At 33.4% G+C, this 12,706-nt stretch overlaps 1 protein-coding gene and 2 long non-coding RNA genes across 3 annotated transcripts; 1 reads left to right on the top strand and 2 right to left on the bottom strand.

Annotated features, from left to right (window-relative positions):
* Positions 1 to 53: 53 nt before the first annotated feature.
* Positions 54 to 1,144, top strand: LOC121117583 (uncharacterized). The gene is made up of 2 exons (XR_005864203.2): positions 54 to 425; positions 502 to 1,144. It is a non-coding gene; the product is annotated as an uncharacterized lncRNA (long non-coding RNA).
* Positions 1,070 to 1,961, bottom strand: LOC121117582 (alpha-crystallin A chain). The gene is made up of 2 exons (XM_040712029.2): positions 1,600 to 1,961; positions 1,070 to 1,527 (listed from the first exon to the last, which is right to left on the bottom strand). The coding sequence occupies exons 1-2, from the start codon at positions 1,959 to 1,961 to the stop codon at positions 1,146 to 1,148; spliced, it is 744 nt and encodes a 247-aa protein (XP_040567963.1). The 3' UTR covers positions 1,070 to 1,145.
* Positions 1,962 to 3,176: 1,215 nt separating this feature from the next.
* Positions 3,177 to 5,067, bottom strand: LOC139905408 (uncharacterized). The gene is made up of 2 exons (XR_011780116.1): positions 3,504 to 5,067; positions 3,177 to 3,419 (listed from the first exon to the last, which is right to left on the bottom strand). It is a non-coding gene; the product is annotated as an uncharacterized lncRNA (long non-coding RNA).
* Between the last annotated feature and the right edge of the window lie 7,639 nt (positions 5,068 to 12,706).

Below are 12,706 nucleotides of genomic sequence, written 5' to 3'. Positions count from 1 at the left end.
TTTGGCCATAGGGCAGTATTACATCTGTTTTGAGGTACCTGTAAAAGAAGGACAGTTATAAGCATCCTATCTTCCCAACATTTTTTACAAATTATCAATTGCGAAAACGGCAATCCGTACAGAACGCATCAAAAGTGAGCAGCTGTCTTACCTCTTCTTTAGAGCCTTGTCAAGGGTCTCCCTTCTTTTGACTCAAAGATGAAATCAGAGTCGTTGAAATGCAGGGAACACAGCCTTGTACTTTTGAATGGTGCTTAATCTGTCTCCTTCAGATCTGCTTCTCTTGGAATGGCTCTCAGCCAGGCGGTCTCAAGTTCGGGGGTTCTCTCTTTCTTTGGCCACAGATGGATCGTAACACCAGACTGTTGTTGCTTTTAGTGGGCATGATTGGAATTACAAAACACAATATAGATGGCGTCCACAAAGTAACTAATAGTTATTGGTTATTACTTATTAATTATTATCATACCAAATACGTTGCATTGTTTTTTTTCTCAATAGACCCATGGGCCATGTTGCAAGAGTATTTGAATTCATGTTTGCGCGTGCCCGGTCCTGCTTACAGGAGTCCTTGATACTGCCTATGTAAATGCTATAGACAAGAGCTTTTCTATATTTAATTTATTTGACCAGTGCCCTAGGTGATTGTGCCATCTAGCTTTGTAATTATTTTTTTAAAGTTTGTTCATCCCCCCCTCCTGATTCACCCTCCCATGATTATTGGTTTGTGGATGTCAGTTTTTGCCATAAAACACCATTAAGGCTAATTATACCAGCATCAAATACATAACTTCGAACAAATAATTCATATATTTTTATTTTATAAAATTATTGTTATTAAATAATTTTTACACGCCGTATGAAATGCACTCGTACCCTGTACTTGGGCTGCCTGTAAAGAATCCCAAAACTATATAATTGTAATAAATATTTTGTACTCGTAGCTTTTTTTGATGTTTGAGAAAATAATGTTGCAACGGTCTACAAGCTTTCCTTACAAATATGAAGATTCTTGAGGAGTATTACAAAAAATAAATTGTTTATAATAAGTTTAAACGAATTATGATACTAATAGTTAATAATTAGGTTTTACTTTTTTGAGATTCATATTGATAAAAATTATAATATATAATAATAATAAGGATTTATTTTTTCATTGAAATGGGGATGGATCTTTGACCTTCGATAAAGGCTTGTTTGATTTTAGGTGCTGTGATGACCAGAATTCCATCAGATGATAAATTAGATGATACACTTTCAGCTTTAGAATTTTTGGGAAGAGTATAACTCCTTAGAAACTGCCTGGATACAAAGTTGCACCCATCAGATGATTTTTCCTCATGTTTTGCCTCAATACAAATGACACCATTCTTGATGTTGACCTTCACCTCATCTGGTCTGTACTGATGAGTATCTAAACTAATTTCAAATTTGTCTTCATTATCCTTGACACGAATAACTTGTTCATCCTTGTCTTGGAAGATGTTGAGACTCTTATTGAGATCCTCATCGAACAGACTTGGCCATCTATATTAGAGAGATAAAAGAGATAGATCATATTAAAACAATTATTGAAATACAAGAGTTGATAAAACATACCCCCTGGAGAAAAAGAAGGGATTTAAGGTTCGGCCTAGTGGACTCAAAGCAGTATCAAAGGTTTCACTTGACAAAGTTTGGTTATTATTTTTATTCATAGAGTCTTTTTGTATATCTGAAGAAGAGGAACTAGAGGACTGTTTAACGGAGTAGGATTGACCACTGCTACTATTGGACAACATATTCTGTTCCATTTTCTTCATTTCATCTTGAAATGAATTCATCATTTTATGGGATCTTTGCATCATTTGTTCACGAACTTGATTAAAATCATCCCATGTGGAGGAAAAGAAAGGATCGCTCCAAAACATATCCCGGAGTGTCACGGGAACACGACTACCTTGTTGAATTTCAATAGACATCTTGTATGTAAATAGTTGTTAATCAAATAAATTTTAATATATAAAATGAAAGAATCACTTTTCCCAAGCTTGGTACTACAGTCACTATGTCAACTGTTTGTATCGAATTGAGTTACGAACGAATTTATAAGATATCTGAAGGAATATTCGAGAGTGAAAAAGCGTAGATTTAGACAAGCAAGTAAAAAAAAAAAAAAAAAAAAAAAAAAAAAAGAAGAAAAGAGTGCATATGAGTAACAATTTTCAAGTTGCTTCAAAGACAATTTGCTCCAGTAAAACAATTGAAATATATGTTTATTTGAGGTATCTGAAAGGAAAACCATATGAGGACTCTAACCATGACTCATTAAAAATCTTAGAGTAGGGAATTGAAATAATTCCGGTAATTTCTAGAAACTTTATGAGGCTCATAGGATAACAAATTAGATATCATTCCTATGAGTCAGTAAGTTAATATTGTGTATGGAGATAATTTTAGTTAGTATAAGTAGAACCTGAAGAGTCAAGGGGTAACGGACTTGTTCTTTGACCTTCAAATGTTTTTTTATTAACTTATTGTCTATTGCTAAGAAATAAGTACTTTCAATAAAGACGTCAATTTCTTTTTATAACTAACTTAATAATATATAATATCTATTTTATTTTTCTAACACATGCCAATTATTTGTCTGTAGGCATGATATTACTTTTGTTATCCAGAAACATGTATGTAAGTACCTAATTTTTTTATTCATACATAAAAAGAACCTGCTGCTTGTAAAAATCGATTTGAAATAAGTACCATTCTGTCAAAGATATCTTCATCAAGCTACTGTCTAGAAGAATTGTTTTTCGATTTAAAAAGTAGGAAAAGTGATTGCTTTTTTTTATTTAAAATAAATCTAGTGCAATGTTATTGTTATTTTTCCAATTTAGCCCAGTTGCACCAATTCAACATAAGCTTAAACTATTAAATTATGATGTCACTATAAAAGATTAAAAATAACTTTTAACATCAACTGATAAACTAGTGTTTTCAACCATACCAGTTCCTGTACCAATATTTATATTCTATTTCGATACTTTTTTGAGAAAAGATTAAACAAAAATATCGGGGAGGGGGGAATTCACAAAACACTTACGGAGACGTCTTTGGGATTTATGTTTGTGGTGGGGAAGGTAAAGGATTTTTCATTAACAGCGCTCCCACTTTTTTTTAAAATAAAACGAAGACGGTTTGAGATATCGAGGATTTCTTTATTTGCTGTTTAAATACATTCAAGTTAACTTATAAATGATATTCGATGTCGTGTGAATGACCACCATGTGCACGTTTTACGAAGTCCAATTGTTGAACCCAATTTTCGACTACTTTTCCGTATAAATTGGCTGAAACTGCAGCAATTTCGCGTTGAATATTTGTTCTGAGCTCTTCTAACTTCGACGGATTATTGGTGTAGACCAAGGCTTTCACGTGACCTAAAAGAAAATAGTCTAGAGACGTTAAATTGCACGAGCGAGGTGGACAACTGACTGGTCCATTTCTGGAGATAAGACGCTCACCAAACTTACTCTTCAATAAATCGATTGTAACATTTGCTGTGTGTGAAGTGTTGTTGAAACCACATATCGTCTAAGTCCATATCTTCCAATTCAGGCCAAAAAAAATCGGTTATCATGGCGCGGTAACGATTTCTATTCACAGTAACGTAGCGATTGTCATCGTCGACGAAAAAGTACAGCCCAATGACACCACCAGCATGCAATCCACACCAAAAAGTAATTTTTGGGGGATGTAATGGCGCCTCATAAATCACGTGTGGATTTTTTCCATCCCAATAGCGCATATTTTGCTTGTTAACAAAGCCATTGAGCCAAAAATGTGCCTCATCGCTGAAGATAATTTACGTTGGAAATCAGGATCATTTTCGAATATTCCTTCAGCCCATTTTACGAATTCCCGACGTTTGAAGTGGTCAAGCGGCTTCAGTTCTTGTGTCAACTTGATCTTATACGGGTGTAGGCCAAGACCTTTTCGCAAAATTCGCCACAACGATATCACAGAGATGCCCAACGATTGAGAACGGCGTGTAAGAGACAAATTTGGGTCATCTTGAATTGATGCGTTTGCGGCAGCAATATTTTTACACTTCGTGCATTTTTTTTGGTCTCACTGGCACAGGAACATTATGTAACGTGTATGTGGACTCAAATTTTTCACCAAACGTTGAATTGTTGATTTTGCAGGTCGATTACGTTGACCATAAATTGGCGTTAACGCACTTAAAGTTTGGATCAAAGACTCGCCACTTTTGTAATAAATTTTAATAATTTGCAAGCGTTACTCGAGTGTGTACTTCTTCATGATGAAACTACAATTATTTTTTTATGAGCATTATTGTTTAAAGAAACAATAACAAATATGACGTCGTTTTGAAACCTATCAACGTAAAGTGTGAGCGTTCCTATTGAAAAACCCTTTCCAATCTAGAAATAGGATCATTTGAAGCCATAATTTTTTTTTATTTTTAAATAATAAAGTATAAATTTGGAGAAGGGTCAATATTTTTATAACAAAATAGCACTGCAAATACAGATTCCAAAACCAATTAAGTATTGTACCATTAAAAAATGTGTCAGTATCCGATATCATTAAACTACTGATATATCAACAAGCACTATTATGGACACGATCTAGATGAGCAAAATTAGTAGTTACAATTACTTAATAAAAATTACGAATACAAGCAGATCAATTGCATAATTTATGTGGATGAACTGATGATACTTTGATGTTTACTTTTTAGATATATTTGCATATTTATACATAATTGTATTTATCTTCACAGACATACCATATTCCAAGTATACTAAGATAATTTCACACAGTGTTTCTCACTAACACCAAAATTTTCACACTACTTTGTTGTCAGCTGCTCATTTTTCTGTATTTTGAACGTTGATTGGCTAAGTTAGTCATTCGTTAAATCCCAAAAATTATGGATTAATAATTCCATAATTTGGGAATAATTGGTGTATGTACATACATAACAATTGATTTGGGGCCTATTTTTCCTGTTTCTTTTTGAATAAAAGCTTGTGATAGCTAGCGAATGGTTAAAATACTAATATTGAGTTTATTGTTCTTCGAGAATGTTCTAAACCAAAATTTTAAAAATTATGCTACATAAACATCACTTTCAGTTTTTATGTATCAACCTACATAATATACCAAATCGGTGTATTCCTCATGAATATGTATATACATACACCTTCAATACGTGGGTGTAAGACTATGTTGAAGCAGAAGACGTCAAAACAAATAATAAAGGGCAAACACACTCTCAAATGACGTAATTTCTAATATAGGTTTGTATTATGTTCATATTTTATGAAGGTGTGTGCATAAGGAGGTAGATAGATTTGAAACAAATGTATTTGTGATGACAGGGTGACCCATAAGTCTTAGAAAAGCTTCAACAGCCAAGAAAGTACACAAATATTTATTTTTCGAAACATCTTTTTACACAATTGCAATCAGCATGAAATTTTCTTCAAAATGAGTGCCTGTTCATCCTACATGACCTTTATTTGCAGCAACTACAGCTCTCAGACTCTTTGGAACTCCTTTAGACGCTATTAGGATGGTCTCATCCGACAAGTTGTTCCATGCAGATACTATGGTGGGGCTTGTAGGAAGCCACACTAACTTCCCTCTCCAGAATGGAATGTATAGAGAAGTCTAATCAGTTGAGATCTGGGACAGAAGGGGCCACATGTCCTTGCTCCAAAAGTGTTCGAAAATATGTGTAGTAGCACCACTCATTATGTGAAGGTGCTCTGTTCTGTTGGAAGTATTAAGACCCTTCCCAGTGCTGTTCCTAGATTGAGGGATGTACTTGAGACTGTAACATGTCCAGATAGACATGTGAATTGACTTTCACAACCTCAGTAAAGAAGATCAAGGGTTATTCATCCCACAGAAGGTGACGCCCACACATAACATCACCGAGGCCGGTTGTTGGCCCCTAACAAGCTGCACTTGTTCAGGAGAATTTCAACGATACTCCGATACATCATCTGGTCATTGTGGCTGCTGTAATCCAGCTCCATGGTGAAGATCTTCTCGTTAGTCTAAATGATTGAAACGTGCATAAAAGAAATGAGGAATTTCAGAAACACCTTCGCTCAGGGCCAGTCTCTTAGCCTTGCGGCCTCGCTGAGAAAGTGCATCATTTGTTGATGATACTGCATACGCCCTACGCATGGTTTCTCGAGATACACCAGTTTCCTGAGCCACCTTTATCATAGAGCACTTCTATTTACGGCCAATCTTCGATTTCGTTGCCTCAACCAACCTGAGTTTCATCATGGACCTTGAGCGACCACCCCGGGACCTATCATCGACACTCTTGGTCTCCTTGTACCACTTGATTGTGTAGTGGACCAATGACATGAACACATTAAGGTCTTTCAGGGCCTTGGTAATGCCCTAAAGCTCTTCCTTTCCAAATGAAGCGAAATGATGGCGCGCTTTGGGTTCTTGTCGTCAGAGGCCCAAGAACACGTTATAAAAAAAAAATTAATATGATAAATATTAAGTTGAAGTTACGCCCTCAGACTTAGGGGTCACCCTGTCATATATACTAAAAAAATGTAAGATCTTCTTCCTAATTTTTTAAAAATTACATATTATATTCTTTTAGGTAGTAGTCCATAGTATAGTGTAATGTTATTTGTTCTAAGAGAATGCATTATTTAAACATGTACAATGTACATACATTTGTCATCCATTAAAAATATGCATGTATGTATTGTATTTACTCGTACACATTAAATCTGTTTGTTGTAATCAATTGTCCATACTTATGTCCTTATTAGACAATAAGTTTGAAATGGCTTAATTGACAAACATGAGATAAGTTAGATTGCATCTACATATTCTATTGGTCAATTTAGATTTTATTTATTGAATCTTGTATTTTTAGCAGAATAGTTTTTAATCGCAAATAAATCAGGCACTTCTATGAATTTATTAAAACCAGATTCCAAAAGTTGACAGTTGGCCGTCTTTAGAAATTTTTTAAAGTTTATTTAATCAACACAGAAGAAAGATTTCTTTAAAAATTGTATATATGTAATTGATATTTTTACTTTTTCTGTAAAAATTTTCTCAATTGTAAGTTTAAAGGCGAGTTATAACCTAATACATGTAATATGTAAAATGTGTTTTGTTTCTATGAGTGAAAATTCCATGATAAATTAAATTTTGGATGTACGAAAAATACTTACGTGGCTTTTTCATAACAATCAAAATAAGTATTGGAAAGGATTTACTTTTATTCATATTAATATAAGTTAAATATTTTTATAGTTTACCATTTTGTACTATAAATGAATTTTAATTATATTTACTTAATTAATTTGTGTTGCCTTACAATGAATTAAGTCTGGATTTTAAAATTATCATTTTACAATTATATAAAATAAGAGTGCTTTGTGACTCAACAGTGACGTCATTAAATTTTCCTTCTTCTCTTGATAAAAGAAAAAAAAAACACGAGTGTAAAATTTCCTTGCTGCCTCACCTTTATATATACTCACCTTGGATAAACCCCATTTACAAAAATATAACAATTGTATTTTATCGTCAGTTATCAATTTCTCAGCTTCATTCCCCCTAATATCAGTATTCTGAATGTTTTTTTTTTTTTTTTAATGTTCCTCTAATTGGTCAGATGGTTTTTTCAATGATTAAGCATTAGTAAACATTATATTATTTTAATTATTCCATCTGACTTAGGAGTTGTTTTTGTAGAAGTATAGTAGAAATAAATTTTCTCCTATCGAAAATTATATAACAGGGAGCTAATGTTAACAAGGTCTTAACTCAGTAATACCATAAGGAGAGATGAAAAAAATATAATATTAGAAAAGTGTCTTTTTGTATTTGCAACCTGAAAAGATGTTTTATATTTTTCAAACCTTTTATTATTGTTATTTTATTCTTGGAAAGAGAACATTAAGAATAATTATATTGGTGCGTGAAAGACAAAGGGTAAAACTAAGGATTTGATGCGATGTCATAAGTATAAGAATATAATTGAGGATTGGCATTGGAGCAATTTCTGCTTATATCATTCCTAGATACGGAAATGGGGTGTGTGTTTATTTCCTTCATTTTATAACCGTTCGCAGCTAATATAATGAAACGTCATGAGAGCTAAGCTGCCCTTCTCCCGAACATTATTCAAATTGTCAGGGAATCACTAACCATAAGTCTCACTATCTTCTTCTTCTTGTGCTCTGTAAAATGTCCATTTATAGTTATACAGTATTATACTAATATATATATATAGACACTCTTCTTTCACACAATGAGGAAGTAGTTGCTATTTCTGGGTCAGATGTCGAACTCGGTGTCTCTCAACCGCTTCCATAAGGATCAAGGAAACCTCATTGTTGTGTATTGACGAAGGTTCACGAGGTACAAACTGTTTAAATAAAAGAATCCAGGATGACCGAGAGAAATGAGGAGAAAAAAGACGTGGAGGAATAAGGCAAGGATTGTTAAATAGGAACACGTATATTCTTAATAATACATAATACACTACTTTGATATAGATACACGGCTATTTATTCTGATAAAAGTACTGAGACTATACTTTACATATACATATATATATATATATATATACACGACAATACTAGAAAAGTAAGCGAAATAATAATAGAATAACAGGGAAGGAGAAAGGAGACACGAATACATTACATTCATAATATCCCAAAATACATCCTGGCTCTCTAATTGTCCAGGTGAAGTAACGGACCAAAATACAGTTTGATATCCACCGCTGCTGCGTTTCTAGGTATCAAGGAACCCTTCTAATATTATATAATACACCCGAGCCACGAGTTGTTCAGGTGAACTGTTAGGTCAGAGTCCAGTTAAATTTATCCGCCACCGCTTCCCTGAGTATCAAGAAACCCAGCTAATATCCCAGAACCATCCCCCTGCCGGATCTCAGATTGTACAGGTGGGTGTCTGGAGAGCTGGCATACGGGAAAAAGGTTATACCATGACGTGTTTACGACTGATGTTTGACTTCCACTACGCTTTTAATATTGACGTCATAGTAGATGAGTGGGTACGTGTTTTGTCAAAATCTGTTTTTCTTGCCAAGCAGTCAGTACGATACATTGAATTGAAAATTCTACTGATTGTGACGTCATAAATTATTAGTGGTTGCATGTTTTGTCAAAATCTTCCTGTCTTGCTCAGCAATCGGTACAATACATCAGATTGGAAATTCTAGCAAGCCCGACTACATGATGGTCTAAGCTTGCATTTCTATTAACCTTGGTATAGGAAAAGTTTGTACTGGGATAACTCACACTGGGAAAATTCGTATAGGATAAAGCTCGTCGGGGGGAAAGACTCGCATCCTTTATTTAATGTAAATAATAATCTCATTTATTTATATTATAATGTGTTCGAACCAGAGACAAAATAACTAATATTAGTAAATATATGATTAAATAAAAATAAACAAACACGAAAGTAATTCGTATGGAAGAAGTGCTATTCATTTAATTATCAATTATCATTAGACTTTAGACATCATGGATTAATCATATTTGAAAAGACTCATAGCTGGATGAACAACCATAACATCAGATTTAATAAGAGCAGAGATTTCCTCTTCTATATGAGCCAGGATCTATAGTAGAAGAGGTGGTTGGATGTGGTGAGACAAATGACTGAGAAGATTCGAGGAGGTACTCAGAGGTCGGATCGTAGGAGAGTTCGAGGAAATGAGATATTAAGAGAGGAAAATATACATTTGGAGCAACCTAGAATTGAAATAGAGAGATGAGAACGATGTTCTTCGTCTCTTCATTAGTCTTCTTTCTTATTTGAAGAGTAGAAAGCAGGCTGCACTACGTAGTCACTCAAAGGACTTGAATCACCAGAGTTATATATCTAGAACTGGGAATTAATACTTCCAATGGATCTCAAGCCAAGTTATGAGACCTTAACAAGTAACTTATACACTCCTTCAAATAATTTTTGAGTTTATTTTCATAATTTGATTAAATGACATTTGAATATGGGATATTTATCAAACAATATTTTTAATACAACTTTATATATTCATTAACTCCAATTCAGAATGAGAATCCGGCTCCCACTTTATTCATGTGTATAACTAATATTAATGTCCATTCCTTGGTCAATGTTTAATTCCATTAATTAATTTATTTGTTTTTATATTTACATCAAATGGACAGAAGCAACAAAAAATGTCATATGCAAGGAGGTTTTACAATAGAAATTTATCTATTATGTGGTTATAGTTTATAGTAAATCGTTTTAGTTTAAAATTTTAAGATAAATAAGCTATTTTTCATTGGCTATCTTTACGATAGCGTGTTCGTGCTGGTATTTATCAATATTACTTATTTTGTCTCTGGTTCGAACACATTAGTCATTACATAAGTGAGATAATTATTTTCATTTAATAAAAGAAGGCGAGTCTTCCGCCTTTATCCTATACGAATTTTCCCAATGCGAGTAATCCCAATACAACTTTTCCCTATACAAGTTTTCCATAGGCGAGCTTTCCTAGATCCGTATAGGTGATTTGCTGGGCCAAAATATAGTTTAAACTCTACCCCCTCTACTCTAGGCACCAAGAACCCCTTCTAATATTTTAGAATACACCCCCGCCCACAGGTTGTATATATAAGCTACTGGTACTTGAGAAAGGTTAAATTCTTCAATCGCCGCTTCCCTGAGTATCAAAGAACCCTTCTAATTTACAAAATACACCACGGCCCTCAGGTTGTACATGTACTAGACCAAAATACAGTTTGAAATATACCGCATCTGAGATTATAGAGATCAAGGAACCCTTCTAACATAACAGAGCCCGTAGGTTGTGCAGGTGAACTGCTGGGCCAGAGTCCAGTTAAATTTCTCCGCCACCACTTTCCTGAGCATCAAGCAGTGTTAACTTTATAAAGCCTAACGATACAAAATAATTTTGTCAACGAAACTTTTTATCATGACGAATACGAAACTGAAGAAAACGAAACTCTGACCAAGGCAAAATTCTGACGAAGACAAAACTCCTACGAATACGAGACGAAGACGGAATAAAAGATAACTACGACGAAACAATGATGATGTCTGAGGAAGATAATATTATGACACTCACGAAATTCTAACAAATCTAAGGACTTACAATTACGAAGACAAAAAATATCAATGCTATATCTGATACTGATCGCCCGTGCAACATGCCCCCATGGTATTACAACAAACTCATAACACAAAACTTTTCATAAAGACTATAAAGTTTAATTAATATTTAAGTGTATGTGTGTATGTATGTCTTTCATTAAGCCAAAAATTGTACAGTATGTTAGTTTTTTGATGCCAGTGTTAACTTCATCAGCTATTTTCAGCTATTCAGAATAATTGTAATTGGAAGAGGAAACCCTTATTCGAGATTCCATTTACTTTTCTGCCTACAGGTTGAGCAATATACCAGTGGAGCATTTTCCTCCTAAAAAATTTTAAGTTTTTTTATATTAAGCATGATTATTTTTTTTTATAAATTGATAAAATGGAATAAATATTCATTAGTTTCATAAAAAAGTTGCTCAATTGGAAATAGAAAATTAGACATCCCCCTCATCCATAGACAAAATGTTAAGTTTTTTAAAGAGGGCCCAAAAGTTTTATCTGGGCGGAAAAATTGAAAATTGAAAATTTTCTTAGGATGATATGGGAAACTTTATTCTGGCCCGATATTGCCCTTTCAAATACAATACTTCTTATCTTTTCTCTATATCTGATATATAATTACTTATTCAATCTTAAAGAGGTACCCCGAATGATTTATCAAAATAACTTATTAATAGAAAATGTAAGTTAGTTGAATGAAGACTACAAATCGTAGAGTATGATCCAAATTGTTGCAACTCAAATATTTATTTTACAGAATTAAGTCTTGTAACTCTAAATTCTTTCATTATGAGTTATGAGTTTTCTAATTTTTTACAATGAAAGGTTCTAAGAAATGGATCTAAATAGTCTGAATTTCTATGTTTTGAAGTATTAACATTTAATATACGATTTCTAGGATGACATAATATAAGTAATTTTTGACTTACGCCAATTGGAGAAATGTCACCCAGACTCACTTTTGAGAAAAATAATTCCAACTTATTTTTGTGTCATATGTACTGGCAACATCAACATAATTTTTCTCCTAGATATATTTCTTGTATATTTTTTAATTCCGTTTCTTGCATATAATTCAAACAACTTTGTTTGTTTGTCTTTGTTTGTTGTGTTCCATGTGGGTACTATGGTGGGCTTCAAGTTGTCGACGCTACAGTAGGAAATCCTACTAACCTTTCAGGAGAAATATTAAAATGAAGTTGTTGTTCTAAGACTTATGGGTCACCCTATATTTGGGGGGATCAGTATTATAATATTTTATATTCATTACACATTTCTACTTATAATAAGTAGGAAGGAAGGTACATTAAACTCCTGTAATCCATACGCAAAGTCAATAGAATGTATAATAGTTTTAATCTACATGGATTAATAGAGCAAAGATTTCTGTCGTACAGTCTTTTTTGAGTATGCACTTAATATCTTCGAACTACCTGACTACTTGATCTAAGAAATAGCAATCTAACAATGAGCTTGTGTAGCTGAAGTTCCCCATATATATCAAGAAAAATAT

This window comes from Lepeophtheirus salmonis, chromosome 5 (genome assembly GCF_016086655.4).
Source record: "Lepeophtheirus salmonis chromosome 5, UVic_Lsal_1.4, whole genome shotgun sequence".
NCBI lineage: Eukaryota > Metazoa > Arthropoda > Copepoda > Siphonostomatoida > Caligidae > Lepeophtheirus > Lepeophtheirus salmonis.
This window is presented reverse-complemented; position numbering and strand designations above follow the sequence as displayed.

Coding starts and splice junctions, on each gene's coding strand:
- LOC121117582 (XM_040712029.2), bottom strand. CDS start 1,961: ATGTCTATTGAAATTCAACAAGGTAGTCGTGTTCCCGTGACACTCCGG. Junction 1,528..1,599: donor CCCTTCTTTTTCTCCAGGGG/GTATGTTTTATC, acceptor TCTCTAATATAG/ATGGCCAAGTCTGTTCGATG.